At 46.5% G+C, this 19,734-nt stretch overlaps 1 protein-coding gene across 17 annotated transcripts in view; it reads left to right on the top strand.

Annotated features, from left to right (window-relative positions):
• Positions 1–8,069, top strand: part of ERC1 (ELKS/RAB6-interacting/CAST family member 1) — a 273,023-nt gene extending 264,954 nt beyond the window's left edge. For all 17 annotated transcript variants that reach the window (XR_012053774.1, XR_012053773.1, XR_012053772.1 and 14 more), the window contains one exon: positions 1,299–8,069. Coding sequence is in view for 14 of the 17 variants with exons in the window: in XM_072923902.1 (XP_072780003.1) it covers positions 1,299–1,436 (138 nt within the window). In the remaining 3 variants the exon portion in view is untranslated. The remainder of the gene's footprint in view (positions 1–1,298) is intronic.
• Positions 8,070–19,734: the final 11,665 nt, after the last annotated feature.

The raw sequence follows: 19,734 nt of genomic DNA, 5'->3' as shown, positions 1-19,734 counted from the left end.
AAATTTCTTAAAACCACGCAAAATTTAAAAGAAGGTTCAAATAAGATAAGATACTCACAGCAGCTCGAAGTGACAAAGAACTTTGGCTTCAGAAGCTGGAAATAAGCTTCAGAATCCATCTTAAGTGTATGTACCTGCTACGTATATAGCACGGAATATACTTCATTAGAAGAAAATCCTATCACTAAAAAATAAAAGAGTTTTTTTGGTATATAGTACAGGGCAGGGCTATCTTCTTGAAAGCTTATCCAGTCTATCTGGACATATCATCTGACCTAGTAAGGGATGCTGCTTCTCCTTGTTCTCTGAGGTCCTTAGACCACTGTGAGTACAGCAATCCCTAAAATGCTTGCACAAATTACTGACTTCCTTGGGATTTTGCACAGTTCACAGGCCAGCATGGACTTTATCGATTGCTGGGCAACTAAACAGGTTACTGAAGGCAGATGTTTCCTGCTCTTTATTAAGGCTCTGTGGGCCCCTAAATCTGGCAATGGCATTAGGCTCAAAGCTAAAAGCTGTGTTTGAATATGTTGTGTGACATGGTTTGGGAACCACTTGTTGGATAAACTGTTTATAAACTGTAGACAGAGTGAATAATATAAAGTTTGAAATTCTGTGTTCCGTTCTGAGCCAATTATAGGGATTTGAAGAACGAATGACCCAACAGGAAATGCAGAGTTAGTAAACAAAAATCATGTATGTTGCACTGCAATTGTGTGTAGTCATCTTCTGACTGAGTTAGGAAAGAGGATTTCTGAAAATCAGTAATTCTTTGGGAAAAATAGAATTCTGGTTAACGTCGGGTGCATTATGTATAATTATGTGACATTCCTATTGATTTCATAACAGGAATAATTCTCAAGTAATAACCTATGAAACATCCCATTATTCATGAATAAAAGTCAAACTATTTAAAGTAATACACTAGCAAGCTGCTGTATTGCTCCTGGAATATGGTTGCCTTCAGGAAAACATTCTACAGAGGAAGTTTTTCTTATATTTATCATAGAACAATGTATTCAGGAGTAGTTAAGTCATGTGGACATGGTGTTTACTGGGAAGGTGACAAACCTGCTCCTGTAGAATGAAAAAGTGAAATAAAGAGGATGGAGAGCATTCAGATCCAGATGAGGGGGTCATGAGGGAAAATGCAGGTGCTGAAGTGCCCGGCATGTGTCACCTCTGTTAGTTCCCTTCCTTAAAGTGGTGGTGTGGCCAAGCCTGCTGGGCAGGGCTGTCACACAGTGAGCACATTTCAGAGCAGGGGCTGACCATGTCTCCATGTGTTCCTGCAGCTGCACGACGAGCTGGAGAAGGGGGAGAGGGAGAGCTTGGAGCTGCAGGAGTTTGCCAACGCCATCCTGCAGCAGATCGCGGATCACTGCCCCGACATCCTGGAGCAGGTCGTCAACGCCCTCGAGGAGTCCTCATGACCTTGGCCACCAGGCCACAGAGCAGCACACAAACCCAGGCAGTCCACGGAGCCATGGGAGTGGAGAGCAGTGTGAAAGACAGAACATGCAATAGAAACTTCTGGTGCACCTTTGACAAAGAAAACAAAGGCAAAAAAAAAAAACCAAACCCTTTTAAAAACTACATGCTCTCTAGGTTCTTCCAGTCTGTGATTAATCAGCCATTTTTGTATTCATCTTCTCACTGCCTTTCTACTTTAGAATCCAATTCCCCATTGACTTTCTTGGTGGTGACTTTTGGATACAGCTAAGCAGAGCTCTTCCATTTCTACTGAGCAAAGAAGAGGGGATTCACTGAACACAAGCAGCTCTAGTTCTCCATGAGGTTGCAGGAGAGTAGCCCTCACCTTTCATTAATATATTGCTTTTCCTTCTTATCTTTCATTTCATCCTTCCTATTTTTTATTTTCATGAAAGCTGAAAGCCTGAATTTCATAGTGCTAAAACCAAACCTGAGTGTGCTCTGATTATGGCTCATGCTGGCCAGCATCAGCTAGCTCAGGTCTTGCTGCCTGTCTCAATGCTTCTTATGTTCTTAAGTAACAGAGTGAGAAAAGGAAAGTTTCCCTCCTTGCTCCTGTTAGTCATTTCATCTAGCAGCTGGGAAAAAAGGTAGGCATACTGGTACTTTCTGTTTACTTAACTTGGAATTTTGTTGTTCACTGGTCTGACTCTGAATTGCTAGGTGGGGCATTTTTTGAGGTAACTGTTTTCATCTTTTGATTTTTAGGGGGTTTTAGATGAGGTTTCTCCTCATATGTCTATGTCCCCTAAGTTCTTACTTTATGGAGGGCTCTCTCCCTTCGAGCAGGTGTGGTCAACAGGTCAGTTCCCAGCTTTAACTTGTATAGTTTGTCCAGTTTTTCAGGCCATGACTTTGTGAACACTGATTGTCATTAGAATAGTCTTAAGCATTCTGTAAATGAGAAATTTGCATCATTTAGCTTAAAAGTATAATTTTAAAGCTAAGTTAGGTAAACCAGTAACATATTTCTTACTATAATTATAATTTAATTTATTTTGGTTTAGCTTACATTGATGAGGAATGAGTTTGAGTTCAGAGCAATAACCCTTATGAAGAGGAGCATCTCTGCTGGAGTGGCACCCAGCTGAGTAGATAGATATAAAACCACAGCTTTACTTAAACCAGTGCAATTCTTCTGTATATATGAACAGCCTTAGTTTTATTCCCATCCACCTCTGACACTCATTACAGCTCCTGCTGATAGGTAATATGACCTGAAATCCCAGATCAGTTTGTCATTGTGGTAGCAAGTCAGAAATCCTATTTTATGAGTAGGACTTGGGTGTTCATTCTTGGACTATGCATTAATGGGGAGACACGTTTTTTCCCTAGCTGCCAGTGGTTGTGTGTGTCTGGGGGCATCTGCAGGACAGAGCCCTGTAACAATGTCCCCATCTGCTCCTTAAAGGAGCTGCTCCCTTTGACTGGCTCATATTAATTCAGAGAGCGAGGGGAAGGCAAAAGGAGACCAAATCACACAGCAGTAGAAGATATCTTGGTTTTCTAGTCAATAGCTAATTATGAATCTTCTCAGTAAACCTCCCATTCAGAGCCTGCAATTTAATTCCATATAGTTTACTACATTTTGAGCTTAATCGCTAAGCTCTTTTGTTAAGGAAAACGTTCCAGGCCTTTTCAAGAAAGTTGCATTTCTTACATCTCTCAGATCCACAGCCTGTAGGTCTTTCACACCTTGTTTTTATCTGTAGAAGTGACCAATTGCTTCCAACAGAAAGGAGATCAGCAAAAGTTTGAGTAAGGGAAGAGGTACCCTGTAGTTTTTTTCCAAACAAGCACTGAAAATTGGACAAAACTGAAATCTTATGTACCTGTAGATTCTATTGAAAATTAGCTAATTTAAAATAAATCACATCCCCATTGATTCTACTGTAATAATTCAGCAGAAGGAGCTACATTCATAGCCAGGGTGTCTAGGAAGAAGTAAGTCTCAAGAGAAGCTACAAATCACTCCTTTTTCAACTTCGGAATTGCCAGTGCTTTGCAAATCAGTAGAACTAGCTTTAGTTCTTCCTGTAATAGCAGCCTGTGTCTGAAGCTTTTTCTGTGTGCCCCGTGTGAGGGGAGGCATGGGAAGCTGGATGTGTGGAAGGGGGAATGCCGGAAGGCCGGCAGACAGTGACTGTCCCCACTGCCGGGCCGTGCCTCATCCCAGAACCACCTCTCTGCTCCCATTCTTTGAGTCAGCATGTTTCGATAGGAGCTGTTGTTTTGAAATCTTTCCTCTTGCATTTTCTTCATCACCCCTAATTACTCACTCAAGGAATTTAATGCTGCCTGTAAAAGCATCAGAGCCATCAGCCCAGCATCATCGGCCACCGCCACCCCTCCTGACTCTCTCATTAACTTATATGGTCAAATCTCCAGCTGCCCCGGTTCCCTGCTGTAAAACAATCCTTCCTCTGTGAGAAGCTGTGGAATTTCCCTTATTGATGGTTCAAATGGCTCCTGCTTGTAAACCTCTTACTGAGATGTTCCTTGATAGTGTTTCTGCTGGAGGCAGGGGCAGGGGGAGGGGATGGGAGCGAGGGGCGATCACTTGGGGCTGTTATTTCAATTCCCTGGCTTTACTGCCTTGCCCACACATGGCAGGGAAGTGCTGCTGCTTCTTCAGCATCTCTAACTCAGCTTGTGGCTGCATTTCTATAGTCCAAAGTGCCCCAACCAAAGGCCTGGTGCTGTCACAGCAGCATGTGCATCAGCAGCTGGGTGAAGCTCACTGTTTACACATCTCCTGGCCTCTTCCCAGGGAGGATTTGTCAAGCCTGGCTGGTTTTCACGCTGGCCATTTGGTCCTTTATCTGCCAGCCGCACACCTGCTGTTCCTTCCATCTGAATTGCTGGGCCCTGGCGCTTTTTCTCGTTAACCACTGTTATCTCCTAGGTCTTGTAGGCTTCCCATCTTAAAGATTGATCTTAGACCTCTGTAAAGTGCTTTCAGGGAGGGAGCAGATCTCATTTAGGAAGAGTCTTGATCCGACTTGATCTCCGTTTAACTATTTCAGGTGACCTCTCTGATCCTGTGTGGACAGAGATCCTGTGAATAGCTTGAGGAACTCTGGTGTTTGGGAGGTACTTCTGGCCACAATTTAATGCTGAATGTGACCACTGAAAGCTTTTTCTTTTCACTTGTATGGAGTGCTACACCATTGGCCTTAAGGCAACAAAGGGATTTTATTCTCATAAGCCATCATGGAATTGCATATGAGGCACGTGGGAGAAGGACCCATATTTGGCATACCCTGCAATGCTCATCCAGTTGCCTAACCCACCACTGCTCTTTTAAGATCTTATTCGTAAGTGTCAGCAGCCAGGGAGATGTAGACAGTTTCCTACCACAGTGGTCCTGCAGTGCAGCAGCTCTAGGAAATCAGGTCTGTGTCCCTTCCCAGGGACCCTGGGGAAATTTGCTTTTTCTTCTCCTGTTGAATGAAGTTCCATTTGCTACAGGAGCTGTGAAAGTTCTAACTGCTTTAATATTACGTTTTTCTTCTGAGCTGTCATTTGCAGAGAAACTGAGAGATGTAAGGACTCAAGGAGCTGTTTGTAGAAAATTAAGTAGGTAATTTTGGCAGGGTTTGGGCTAAAAAAATAACTGAAGCCTCTGAAGCCCATGTACACTGTAAAAGCTGACACTGCAACCACACTTGTTCATGATATCCACGAGTCCAAGTCCATATTTTCCTCTGAATCAAACCTCATGTAAAACACTAAAAGGACATAAAACTAGAATTGCAGGGTGAGGACATGAGCACTGTTTGCCATTGGAAGAAGAATTACCTGGCATGCTCCCAGATGAAGCTCGAAGCTTCTCTAAGTATTCTCTCTGGTTTTGACTGCCTTTAACCAGCTTTCACTCCAGAAAATGCCAAACCCTCTTTGGAATATCCAGATTTTGCCAAGTCCTGGGGTCAGAAGGTGAAGGTCCGATGTGATGCACAGACTCGCATGCGCCGTTTCTCGTCGCACAGCTGGAATATGCCTTCTCTAGAAAATTTCCTGGTACTTCAGGGCTCTGAAATTTGCACAAGGGAGCATAAATGTCATAAATCTTGTAGAGATAACCCTGGTTGTTGAACCAAAGGGGCACCTCTTTTCATTTGCCCTGTAATTCCCATCCGTTCTGCTGCTAGTGCTCAATTTATTGGGAAATTTTTACATCTGATGAGGGTTGACAGGGTTAAGTCCCCACTCCTGTACTAATTGCCAATTGCTGCCATTGCAGGGGTCTTTACAAAGGATGTAGAGTCATACAGTGATACAATTTTCAAGCAAAAATGTCATTACATACAATAATACGTATATCCCTCAAATGACTCCAGTGAAATGCTAAAGGGAAGGAGAACAATCAAGGCATCTGATGCTGAAAGGAAGCCTCTCCTCAGCTCAGCACCTGCACTGGAAGAGGGACACAAAGAGGCCATGGAAGGCTGTGGATGACCAACGCTGCCCCAGCAGAGCTGGCGGGGTGGGAGGGCCATCAGGGGTGTCGTGCCTGGCAAGGCCAACTCTGCTGACCTCTCTCATCTGCCTGGTGAGGAAGAGGAGTGTCAGGGGTTTTTTTAAAACAAAACGATGTTTTTAATTGTTTTTTTCCACAGAAATGGAAGGAACCTTACGCAACAGCAGATCCTTCTGAACAAAATGGCTGTATCCGCTGACTATTTTTAAAACAAAAGAAAAAAGAAAAACTGTTTCAAAACTTTTTAGTGTCAAAAGCATAAACTGAGAAATCCTGACTTTTTCCAGTGTGTGTGGTGAGTGCTGTAACCCTGTCATCAGTATCTCCCCTGACTTTTTCAGGGGTGTTTTTTTCCTGTTTTGTTTTCTGCTTGTCGATATTGTCTGTGTGGTCCTAAGGCTGGGGCAGTTACCAACAATGTGTGTCTATTGTCAGTTTGAAACAAAAGATAGTAGTAGAACTGAAAAAGATGTGTTTTTAAAAATATATTAAAATAAATTTCATTAAAAGGAATTCAAGTAAAGAAGCAGCAAAGCCATGACTCCTCCTCTCAGGATTGTATGGAAAAGGATTTGTGGGCTTATAATTATAACCAGTTGCCTTTCACAGGCTTTTGAGGTCCAAGGCAGCTTGGCCTCTTAGGAGATGTTACAAACCCTGTATAAATTCCTGCTTTCCCAGGTTTATACTGTACATATGTAAGACAGAAATGGGCAGAATGAAACAGTATTTTGTAAGTCAATCTTTTCTGGTAACAGTTATTAACACCAGGTGTCCCCCAAGATGGAAACCACTGATGTGAATGGGCCAAATGCGTTTGCCCAATTTTCTGTTTCCTTCATCCCACCCTTGATGCCGGGGACACGAGCAAGTGCAGATCAGCTAGTGCAGGTAGTTGTGTGTAGGTTCATTATCAAAGTTGTATTTCCTTGCCTCTGGTGTTGGTCACATACCCAAGCACATTATGGGGCAGGAAAGGACCAGCAGCCACTTTCTGCTCTGGTTGCATCACAGACTTTCATTGCTTGAAAGGAACATCATAAGACTAAACTGGTGGGTAAAGTTAACAAAAAGAAAAAAAACCTGACAAATCACTTTACCTGTGAACATAGGTAAAGAATTTCATTAAGTGAATGTATTTTTATTATCAAACTTAACCATATGCTGTTTGTCCCCATTTTACAAGCTTAGTTCAGATCTTGAAAATCAAGTCAACGTAGTTTGCTTTTAAATAGATATCCCCATTAGGCTCTTGGTGCTTTGATAGGGCTTTTTGTTCAAAACATTGGTTTCTTTCACTAGGAAACTGGCAAAAAATGGATCTATTGGTCATGTATACTCTTATTTGTTATAAAATGTGGTTCTCTTAAAAACCAAATTTGAAGCCAAATTTTAAAAGTAGACATTATTCCTTTTATCTGCCCCATCTTCCCAGCTCTCTGTGGACAAGGCCAAGTCCTCCTTCCCTCCCTGCCCAGGGGTGGCTGCATTTGGCCCCTCATTACACACTCATCACAGTATAACTGGGGAAGCTTTAGTGTAAAATGGCTTTATTTGTCCAGATGTTGGAGGAGGATTAATCCAATGGGACCATGAACAGGGGAATAACTTCTGTGCTAGCCCAACATGCTGCTCCAAGCCCACTAAAACAGTATATTGCCGTTTCCTTCCAAGGCAGTGAATGAGGAGAGCTGCACACCAAGTTCACAAATCATCTGTGGAGTTGAATTCTGTGGGATGCTCCATCCACTCCACAGATACAGATCCCTCATTTGCTTTGGAAGAGACGTGTTGCACTTTAGTGGAGGGGGAGGTAGGCTTTAGGGATGGGATCTAGTGTACTTGAATTCCTTTTGGAAATGACAGCAGCGGGAGACATTGGTGTCCGTGATGCAAGTGCCCACGCTGCCTTCAACTTATGTATGTGTTTTATTGCTGGAGTCATGTTACTGACAGGATAATGAAATTGCAAAGAAAATGTGTTATATTCAACTTTGCCTTGATAATATAAACACTTTGTTCATTTTTTTCTTCTTTTTTTATTCACAGACTAAGTTCATCAGGAAATTATAAAATTATTTAAAAATTCTGTGCCCTGTCTTTATTTCAGTGTGTGTTGCTGGTGTCCTCTCCTGTGTAAGGTGGTTTTCAGAGCTGGGGCTCAGCATCAGAAGCAGCCAGGGAACTTCCACTCAGGATGGGAGGGCAGGTGGGAAGGCTGAATGGCTGCAGGGCTGTTCCCTGATGCCAGGCTTGAGGTCCCAGTTGTTGTCTACCTGCACCAGCAGAACAAACTTGCTGGGGTTTGGCTGTACAACGTGCCTGCTCATGGACACAGCTGGGGCTGCCTACAAGGTGAAGGTGAGGGACTGGCAATCACAGGGGTGTCCCACATACCCCTGGACCTCACAGGTTAGGGGTGTGGAGATAAAGTAGCTGCTGTTACAGTCAGCTGTCCCCTTTGTCTCTCCTGCCTTTTTTCCAAGTCAGTGACTTAAATGGGTGATTGAATTCCAGATGTGCATCCCGTGTTGAGTCAGTGTCGGGATCGCATCTTCCAGAGCAATGGGCCTGGAAAGCCTTGCTGTGGGAAGGCCAGCAGGACTGTCCTATTGGGCATGTTCCTGGTGAAACCTGGTTGTGGGTCCTGTCCCTCAGGAGCAGAGGAGAGTCATGGCTTTGTGACAGAGGATGAGCTGTGCTCCCCGCAGCGCTGCTGGAAATGGGCTCTACCCAGTGTCCAGTCTCCAGATGCATTTTGATGACATGAGAAATGCCTGAGTAATGTCAGTATAAAAATCTCATTTTTCTGGGTTTTTTGACTGTTCTAAAGAGAATAGCATTGCAACACTGGGTCCCACTAGTAGAACAATGTCTATGCTAAACACACTCCACCAGATTCTCCGCAGCTATCTTTAAGCCCTGACAGTGCAGACCTCCCCAAACTGGGACACTTTCTAACCATTTTCTCTCCATTTCTTTCTCCTTTTGTCTGTCTGTAGAGTCAGTTTTTCTCTGTACTTTCTTGCTGGCCTTGTCCCTTCTGATTTTCCTCGATTCATCATTTCATGAGGCTCTTGAGATCCTGACTTCTTGTTTCAATACCAGTGACTGCATGTGTAACAAGAACAGGCGTCCTGATCTCAGTGCCTGGAAATTCCCTTCCCTTTGCTGATTGGATTTCAATCACTTGGGCTTCAATCAGGCATGTAAAGCAGTGTGTGGAAAAAGGATGCGTGAGGATTAAGGGTCTCAGGAGCTTTGAGAGAAAGAGTCCATCAGCCCCTTGGTTCCCAGTCTGGTTTATGTTTGCTCAAGCGTCTTTGGCTGAGAAGGGGATTCGTGATTCTTGTCAGGCCAGGGTGTGCCTGGCTTCTGCAGCATAGTCCAGATCAGCTGAATGAAACCACATGCCACATAAATTTAACCAGTTACTGCACAGCAAGGTACCCATCAGTCTGATAACGGCACAAACACCACTTCTGAAGGACTTGTCCTTTTTAAAGGAGTAGTGAAAGGGCAGGACAGCCCATCTGCAGGGAGAGCAGCACATCTGCAGGGAGAGCTGAGCTAAGGTCTGCAGCCCACACTGGCTCTGCTGCTTGGTGAGCTGCAGGGCTGTGTCCCCACAGGCTGACTCATGTTTTGGATGGCCCATAACAGTAACACTGTTCGTGCTGAAAAGAAGATGCAAACCCCTTTTGTGCGTTATCAGGTTACATTTCATGCATTGTGCAGTAAAACACGAGGTGTCTGAACAGAACTGTGTGTGTTGACTGCAGCTACTGACACTGAACAGGCAAGGCAGCAGTGGAAACAGCGAACTGTCAGCCCTGGGATCAAGCATACACAGATTTGAGACATTTTCCTTTGCAGGTAGGTTTGTAGGGGTGTGCACAGCCTGTGTTGCTCAAGCTCCTGATTAAACATGGGCCTTCTGCAGTGCTCTAGCCAGGGTGACTTGGGAAAACCTGCTTTTCTAAATCACACCAGTCGAGGAAACTGCTGAAACCACATCTGCAATCCACTGGGAGAAGCTACAAATTAGGACCTCCTATTTTTGACAGGATCTGCTGTGCTTTTGCTTCAGATGCCTTTTGCTTTTGTGGATTGAAGCTGTAGGGGTGCAGCAACCAGTCCAAAGATTGCCCCAAAACAGTAATTAAAGCAAATTGCCCATGCTAATGATCTGTATGTGACTAGTGACCTTTAGAGTGGGATTTTGAGACATCAAGTAGGTCTTCTCACTAGGCTTCAGGATGTTTAGAAATCTCAGGCAAATAGCCAAAGTCCTCTTTCTTTAATGTCTTTAAAAACCCTCAAACTCAAGTAGGGCATATAACCTGGGAAAATAAATGTTTTGTAGGTAATATACTAAAATTAAGTGCAAACAACTTTTTTGCATATCAAGCAAAGAGAGTCATTGTATTGGTAGACCTTATTTCTGAGTATCCTGGTGATGTATCATAAAACATAAGTGGAACAGCTGGGACCAGCCTGGGTGTAGCTGTGGGGTTACAGCAAGTGATTCTCAGGGTGTGGGCTTCAAGTCCATCTGGTTTTAAGTACGTGAGCAGTAGCTTTTCCCAATGTTTACAATTGCAAACATTAAAACTGTTCTAGAAGGTTGACTAAGAAGTTAAATATTTAGGCCCAGGTGCTGCAGCCCATATTTGTGAAGTTGTTGCTTACTTCAGTGGGAATTCAGCTCCAAAAATGTCTATGGACACAAATCTCATGACAAGGCAAGTAAAAAAAAACCTTTGGCTTCTTTATGTATTGCTAAAAAGGATGGGTGGCTGCTGTAGCTGCAAACTCATCCTAGAAGGATTTCTGTTCATCTTGAGTAAACCCTTCATTTTCTGTAAGGGCACACCATTTTGGGGAACCACAAGTCTTGGAATGTATATGAACGCTCTTAACCATTCTTATATAATGCACAGAAGCTGGTTTTAGCTCTAAGCAGTGTATCCTCTTGTAGTCCATAGCACTGAGGTGCACATATGGATATACGTGTCTGTGCCCATCTGTGTGATCATGTATGAATACACAGAGCTGCCCACTGGAAACTATGCTTCAAGAATGCCAAACCTGCAATGGCAAAGGTCTGGAAATTAGGAAAATATAAATTTCTTCATGCCTAATATGCCCATGATGTAATTTTCATTTAGGTATTTATGTAACTATTTTTTTGCTAGATGCTTCCTTCATTAAGTGTGCATGATGAATTGACTTCTTTGATCTGGTAATTGTACAAATCCTACCACTGCTGCCATCCAAGACCACCAGTTCTCTGTCAAAAGCCTCTCATTACTTTGGTTCGTTAAATTATCCCTCATGCTAGTGGTAGCTTAGACATTAGGAGGGCTGCTCCTGTTTGTGCAGTTGGTCCCTGAGCATTCCAGCACTTCCCCGTGCCCATATCTCCAACCCGTAATTGCCCCCATTATAAATATCATTTATTTGATAACCCAACTCTCCACCTAGCAAAGAGGAGTTCTGTTTCTTCAGCCACAGAGCTGAGCTTTAACTGTGATCACTCACTGTAGACTGCCTGAGGCTTGTCAGGAATTCAAAGACTTGGAGATATGATTTGACATTAAAGTGGAGATAAATGGATGTTCTTCCTCTGTTCTTCCTTATTGTCTACAAAGCACATTGACTTTCCCAGCCAGGTCGTTCCTGGCAGCAACACAAGCGCTTCTCAAAGTCCCATATGAAATATTTGAGACTACCTGACAGCTGAAGTGACTGGTCACATCACAGAAGGGGCACATGTTTGCAGATACTTGTAGGCTGCAGTTGCAAAGAGTTCCAAAATGCTGCATCAGATACTCAGTGACTAGAGAATGCGCAGTACATGCACGTGGGATTTACAGACTAAGTGCAAAGTGCAGAAGGAGGTAAATTTAATTTCAGCATCTCCTTTTTTTTAGCCCCCATATGACTTCAATCAGTAGTTCATGCCATTCATCTATGATTTAATTAATTTAGCATTAATAGTTACTATGAGTGTGGTGGTGGTGGTAGTCATTGAAGTTTGAGAAAGCTCCTTCTAAGGGTATTTTGAACTGTTGCCACTTTTGCTGATATCCTTCATTATAAAGTAGCATATTTTGGATTCAGATCTGTTTTCCCAATCCAAGTGGTGACTGCATAAGGTGGTTTTCAGAGAGAGCCGGGGCTCAGCAGGAGGAGCAGCCAGGGAACTTCCACTCAGGCTCATGGCACCCTCCACCCAGGGAGGTTCAGCAGTAGCACAGCATCACAAATGAGTGAGTCTGCATTGCTGCTCTCTCACCCAATCTGATGCCTGAGTGACTCCTTCTCAATAATTTTGACTCTACCAAGGAGTTTATTTGGGGAGCTACTCTCTTGTGTATATATCCACAAAAGCCTCTCATAGTACAGGATATCCTCTTTTCCCTTTTTCTTTTGGTATTTTGTTTAAGCATTTTTAGCAGAATGCAGCTGAAGTAGTAGCCAAGCTCTTAATAGGTTTGTGCAGAGCTGGGCTGTGCTCCCAAGGTGCCTCTTTGCTGCACCAGGCACAACTGGTCAATACTTATGTCTTTACAGACTCTTAGGGCTCCAAAGACGTAAAGTGAACCAGGATGAGTGGGAATTCATGCTGGTATCTCATTGTCTGCATCAGAGGAGGTCCTACAACGGGGTTTTGTATGGAAAACCAAGAATCTCCAGTGAGGATGATGTACAACCGTGGCAAGGTCATTCTGCTGCTTAGCAAGGCGGAGAGGACAATGGTAGCTGGCAGCTACTGTGTCAGCTGCTGTCCTTGCTTTGGATTTGTGTGGGGCTAGGAGCACGCTTCCTGCCAGTTGCCTGGGCTCAGCTCACTTGCAGGAATTTGTTCAGCAGTAACTCTACGACTCCCATTGTCTCCTCAGATGTCAAATCAACAAAATGCTTTGAGGCAGAAGTGCCCAGTTTCTCAGCTCTGCCAACTTTCTGCGTGTCTCAGAAAGCAGCACCCAATTCTGTTATCTTTATTTTTTAATCCAAAGTAGTTACAAATGAGGGGTTTGCCGGTTACTTTGGACAGACCTCAGGGATCTGGCAGGTGTGGCAAACACAAAAACTGCTGCCCCAAAGTCCTCGGTGCTGCTGCTCCTTCAGGAGATGGTGGGAACCAGTTTGTGTCTCCTGCAAACTCCTTTGTGACCATTTCTAGTACAATACTATAAGATGCCTCTTCTTCCTACCCCAGTGATATGAGAGGTATGAAACACTGTCTTGAGGAGAGATAAAAGAAAGATGATAAAAAACCCTTTCCCCTTGTGCATTCAAAATCTTCCATCACTGCAGTGATATTGCACACCACAGATTGTGCTTCCTACCAGTGCCCTCTGAAGGGCCTCTCCTGTTAGTTTGGCAGCAACATGACACCTTGCATCCAAAACAGATCCCTCACTAGGCCCTGGAGGAACCCAGACAAAATGAAAAATCTGGGATTTGTCAGCAAAATATAATGCAAGTTCACATCTTCCATCAGGAATCCATGTGCACAGCCATCCCTGGTGCAGCAGGGAGGGATTGATATTTGTCACCCCTGGTTCCTCATGGACCTGAGGAGGCCTTGGCTGCTCACCCAGCCCACAGTCCTGGTGTGCCAGGGACAGCTGCTGGCTCACACTGAGCTGTGGGAACAAGCGCTTTGCCAGATGGATGTTGGAGGTGTGGTGCACCCAAGCAGCCTTTGCAGCCTCCCCCCAGCAGCCCAAGCCAAGCACAGTAACTTCCAGGTGCCAGGGAAAAGCTGCTCCTCACCCTTATGGTTGGAGGCTCTCATTTCCCCTTTAGTTAATGAAGTGATGACTCCTGACAACAGGAGCGGTAAGACAATGGTTTATGCTTGTCGGAATCTGTGGGTATGGGTGATTCTGAGATTGTAGAAAGTCTCTGTCTTTCTGCCCCACTGCCAAAGAAGAAGCCATAATTCGTCTGTGCTGGTTGTTCAAGGTTTATTCTGTTTATCTCTAACATGTTCTGCTGCCCTGCCGCAGCTCTGTCCTGCAGGGCAGCGTGTGGGGCTCTGCCCTCAGTGGGATGTTACAAACATTAAATACCACAAACTACCTGTGCTGGATTTACAATAACGTGCCAATATCTGTCACCTATGTTGAACAGTGTGTCCCCAGCCTAAACCAACAGAAAAATGCCAACACCACAGTGAAACATGGAGGGCATGAAGAAGGAGGAAAAGGACAAGACACACCCAATTCCTCCATCTTGTCCCCTCTGAACCCCTAATCTAGAAACCCAAAATTTTACTTTTGCACCCGTGTCACACTTAATTATTATTCTTATCAAACACTCAAAGCTTGTAATTCATCCTGTAAGATTGAAAACTCCTCTCCATGGACAGAGATCACAGACAGTGTCTCTCGGGGCTCTGTCCAGGGGGGTTCCTGACCCCTGCCAGGGTCCCAGACCTGCCAGGGCAGCCAGAGGGAAGCCCTGGATTCCCACATATGCTCATCTGTCAGAAGAGCAGATCAAAGCCACCTACAGAGCTGCAGAGTAATTTCACCACGGATGACCCAGAGGCTTCCTCTGTGTGAGTGACAGAGGGGACCATGACTTCATTGTGAAACCAGTGCAGCAAAGTGAGCCGGCCTAACGCTGAGCCAGAGCTTTCCTCTGCGTCTGCTTAGGGCTCAGCAGTGACAGGGGCTCGAGAGGATGACGCCAGCTTTCCCTGGGTTTGTTTTTCTGCTGAGAGGCCCTGCTCAGCACAGCTCCATTGCTCGTGCTCATCGTTAGGTGTGCAATCTCCAGATGATATCTGGACAGGTTCAGGCAGGACGGAGCCTCGGGGTTGAGTGGCTGTGCGTGTGCTGCAGCCTGGCGCTGTGCAGCCACAGTGTCACAGATCATTTGGGAAGATGTGTGGACATGTGAAGGGTCAGTGACAGCCACCACTTCATGCCCAGCTTGGAGCCAAACCTGATCTGGTCCGGGCTGTCCACATGTCCTGAAGCGCACCCACGCTGCAGCACCACCTCCACTAACTGCTAACACCTTCTTAACAAAAGATCCTTCCAGGGTGAAAAATAAGATCTTAAGCACATGAGCAGATACACTTTGGGGCATGAATCATGGTGTCTTCCATTTTTGTGGGCTTCTTTGGGTTTGGGGATTTTTTTGCTTTGGGTTTCTTGGGGAGTTTGGTTTTTTGCAGGTGTGTATAATTACAGTCCCAGGATGTGATGAAACATTTTGTGATTTGCTGTAACTTCAGATGCCACAAGTGGCGTTAGCAAGTAGGTGCTGTGCACATCCTGGAAAATCCATGTCTCCAGCTGAAAATTCAAAGTCATTACTTCAGGATGTCAACCACAGGAAATACAGAACACATACACAATTGCACTTAAATTACATGGAGGAACTCTGATGTTTTTAATTTTACCTTTGCAAGCTCAGGATTCTGAGCTAAACTCACTGGTTTCTCCATCTTTAGTTCCTTGCATGTGTAAATACATACAGACACACACACACACACACACTTTTTCCATGAACAAGCCCCTGAGATGTGCCAAGGGCTGCTTCTGCCATGGGAGCATCAGTGTCCATGCACAGCCCTTTGTCTGGTGGCTGGGCCCCAGGACCATATTCATCTGAGTGCCTTAGAAGAAAAACATCTACTGCCTTGTGGTTTCTTTCTTCTTTGTATCCCCGTGCTATTCATTTATGTATGTATGTATTTATTTATTTATTTATAAGCTTCAGTGTCCAGGGATTATATTTGTGTTCCCTTCAGCTCTCACTGTGAAGGTGAGACTACTAAGTAAAGGCATTTGTCATCAAAGGACACTTTGGAGCCTACAAAACATGGTGGTTTTCATACAAAGGCTTTATTGTCACCAGGCTGGTTCACAGGAGGATGTGAGAGCAGCAGAACCAGGAGCTGCAGAGCCTCCCTGACACTCTCCAGTTAGTCCCTGGGATTTGTGGGACCCAGAAATAAAAACAGGAAATATGCTGTGGCTTCACTAGCTGTAAATAGTGCCTGTCCCTAGGCTGTGTGACATCCCTCCCAGGCAGCACCAGCAATCACAGGCCTGGCAGACACATTATATCACAGAGCTCCCTGCCTGCTGCCCTAATCCTCCCTCTGCAGCCTCACAGTCCGTCCCAACACCCCCTGACACTGTCCTGCTCTGCACAGTGATGCTCCCAACTCATCCAGCCTCTGCCACTGCCTCGGCTGCCTGCTGAGGACTTTTTTAAAAAAGAAGAGGGTGGCACTGGTTGCACCCTCCTGGCTTGGTGTCTCAGCACATTTCATTTCCTTCCCTTCCACCTGCCAGGCCACAGAGAATGTGCCACCCTCCCCAGAAGCCAGCTGCGTCACCTGTGTGTCCCCAGGGCTGTCAGGGTGCCAGGCTGGCCCTGCAGTCGGGCCAGCAGGGACGCAGAGGCACCGAGCAAGCCCAGGGAGTGGCTCTCACCCCAGCTTTGGGGTTTGTGGGGTTCTGCCCTCCATACCCACCTGCAGCGGTGCCTGTGGGGCCAGGCAGGGAGAGGAGGCTGGGCCCTCTTCACCCACCCTGTGCCTGTCTCCCCTAGCATTCCTCACACATCTCCATGCTCCATGGGAAAGCTGGATGTAATGGCTCAAGTGTGATGGTTTCCTCCTCCTGAAGCTGCTGTGTGGGTGGGTGGGTGGGTGGGTGGGTGGGTGGGAGGGAGGGAGGGAGGGAGGGAGGGAGGGAGGGAGGGAGGGAGGGAGGGAGGGAGGAAGGAAGGAAGGAAGGAAGGAAGGAAGGAAGGAAGGAAGGAAGGAAGGAAGGAAGGAAGGAAGGAAGGAAGGAAGGAAGGAAGGAAGGAAGGAAGGAAGGAAGGAAGGAAGGAAGGAAGGAAGGAAGGAAGGAAGGAAGGAAGGAAGGAAGGAAGGAAGGAAGGAAGGAAGGAAGGAAGGAAGGAAGGAAGGAAGGAAGGAAGGAAGGAAGGAAGGAAGGAAGGAAGGAAGGAAGGAAGGAAGGAAGGAAGGAAGGAAGGAAGGAAGGAAGGAAGGAAGGAAGGAAGGAAGGAAGGAAGGAAGGAAGGAAGGAAGGAAGGAAGGAAGGAAGGAAGGAAGGAAGGAAGGAAGGAAGGAAGGAAGGAAGGAAGGAAGGAAGGAAGGAAGGAAGGAAGGAAGGAAGGAAGGAAGGAAGGAAGGAAGGAAGGAAGGAAGGAAGGAAGGAAGGAAGGAAGGAAGGAAGGAAGGAACTGCTGCAGTAAGAGGCAGCACGGCATGGAGGGACACATCCCCTCCACCCCTCTGCAGCTACAGGAGAAGGGGATGCTGGGGCTCATCTGTCTCTGACAGATCCCAGCTAGAGCCTTGTGTCCACTTTTCCCAAAACCACCTGTGGATGCTCAGCTGTTGGGAGACATGTTCTTGCCAGATTTGTGGGACTTCAGCATCACCCCACTAATCTGGAAGGAGAGGGCTGTCAGGGCAACCATTCCCTTCTGACTGGGGCAGGGCAGGAGTTTGGGTTTCATCATTCCCTGGCAGTGAGGCATTGAGGGGGGCCCTTGGTGCCAGCCCCAGCACTGGCTGTGCCCTGGTGTGCAGTGTCACCTCTCTGCACACACCCACACAGAGGCTCTGCTCACACCCACGAGCTGTGGCCCCTGCTGAAGCTCATCCCACGGTTACCAGCGCAGCCTGAGTTTAATCACACTGCAGAGCTCATTACCATGGGAAGTAGGGGAGGCCAAGAATGAAGATTTTAGAACGCCATCAGCCATTCGAATGGACAATAAGAATATCCAGAGTTTTCATAATTCGTGCCGATAAAAATTTTGGAAAGGATGTACAACCCTTGGGGTTTAAGCCAAGTAGAAGAGACTGAGGGACTTGGTCCGAGAGGAGGGAAGTTCAGGGGCAGATTACCTCACTGTCTGGCTATGGCCGTGGCCCTGTGCCTCCCCAAACCACGGAGCTGTGGTCCGTGTGTGGCAAGGCTTGGGAGCCTGGGCTGCCCCAGGGCCATCTCCTGTCCCCCTTGCCCAGCAGTGCCGTGGGACAGGTGATGCTTATCTGTCCATAGCAGGGAGGGATGGGGGAACAAAAACCTAAGAGGGCCCTAGCCATCCCCAGGCCATCACGGGATGCAGGGCAGCTCTCCCACAGCAGTCTGTGCTCGGGCTGTCCCTGCCAGCCAGCAGTGAGGGCTGGTGGCACTCGCTGGGTGCTGGTGCTGCCCTGGTCCCTGGAGCCAGGAATCCTGGCAGGGGCCGCCAAGGGGGGCAGTTACACTTTAACTCAGCCAGCCCACAGAAGCTGCTGTTGGGAGCACCTGTCTAATGATTAAAGGGCTACAAGAGGAGACCTGAACTCCCTGTGCTCTCCCCAGCCTTGCTACCAACATACGTGAGACAGACAAGCCAGGGCTTCGCCCCACCAGGTCAGTCTGGTCACTGCTGCGTCCTTTAAATCCCGGAGTCTTCACAAGGGCTTCTTGTTGCTTCATCTCCTGGTTTTCTAAACCCAGGAAATGGCTTGGCTCACCCCTTTGCACCAGGACTGTGGAGGAAGAGCATAGAGTGGCAAGCAGGAGAGCTGCTGGGGGAGAGCCATCCCCTGGCCTGCCCCCCACCCCGTGGACCTCAGCATTTGGGAATGCAGCTCCAGACACTGAATCCCTTGATGGGTTCCCAGATGCGTGTTGGAGGACCAGGAGGCCAGGGGCAAACTGGACAGAGGGTGAAGTGTAGCCACTGAATGTGGAGAGGTAGCCTGGCTCTGCAGGGCTGCACATGTCAGCCAGCATTGCAGGCTGTCTTCATCTGACCTCTGGAGCAGCCCCCCGGCCAGCAGGACTGTCCACATGGGGAGATCAATCCAGGGACCCTACTAGTGCATCACTGAGGTGAGGAAAGGTGTTTGCACATTATACAGTTGCTGCATTCCCTTTGTGTCCTGTGCTGGCAAAGGGAAGAGAATACTTGGAGATGTCCACCTCTAAAGGCAGCAGCTTCTGCCTATCCTGCAGGACAATCAGTGACCAGCCCCAGTCAGGCTCCTGTCTTTTCTCAGCAGGGTGTCCCTCAGTCCAGGTTGGATTTTTCTTGGTGATGTCAAGCCAGATGAATCCTGGTTTAATTGACCGTGTGTGAAATCGTGCTTTGATGGTTAATGTTATACTTGGGGCTGGGAAAACTACTGCAAAATCATAGCAATTAGAGCTGGAAATGATTCAAGTAATCTAATTCATTTCCTCTCCCCCCTCACTGTCTCTCCCTGATACAGGAGCAGTGAGGTTCCCAACAATACCTCTCCCCTCCCCTGCGTTGTTGGGTCCTGCCTCTCTGACTCAGGGAGTGGAGCATCCACATGTCCCTGGGGAGACAATTCCATCGTTTGAAAGATGTCAGCATTGGAAAATGTTTCAGATGTTTAGCCTATATTTCCTTTTGTGGAGTGCCAGAGATTCTCAGGTCATGAGCTCTACGCCCCAAGGAAACTGGCTGCTTCCCACGAGGACAGCAGCTGGGAATGAGGTGGTGCTTTCCTTTGGTGTTTGCAAGGGCAGGTAGAGAATGTGGGGGTGGGTCAATGAAGGTTTTCACACCTGCGAGGCAGGTCAGATCAGGTAGCTTGTCTGTAATGAGCTCTCCTTTGGCAGGAGCTCAAGATTATTTTTTCTTTCCATTTCCAGATTTTTATTCCATTAATTCCACCTTGGCTCATAAAAAGCTCACTGCTGGAAACGTGTCCAGTTCCTCACAAATTCACTTCC

Source organism: Taeniopygia guttata, chromosome 1A (assembly GCF_048771995.1).
Source record: "Taeniopygia guttata chromosome 1A, bTaeGut7.mat, whole genome shotgun sequence".
NCBI lineage: Eukaryota > Metazoa > Chordata > Aves > Passeriformes > Estrildidae > Taeniopygia > Taeniopygia guttata.
Note: the sequence above shows the minus strand (reverse complement) of the source record. Positions and strands in the feature narration are given on the sequence as shown.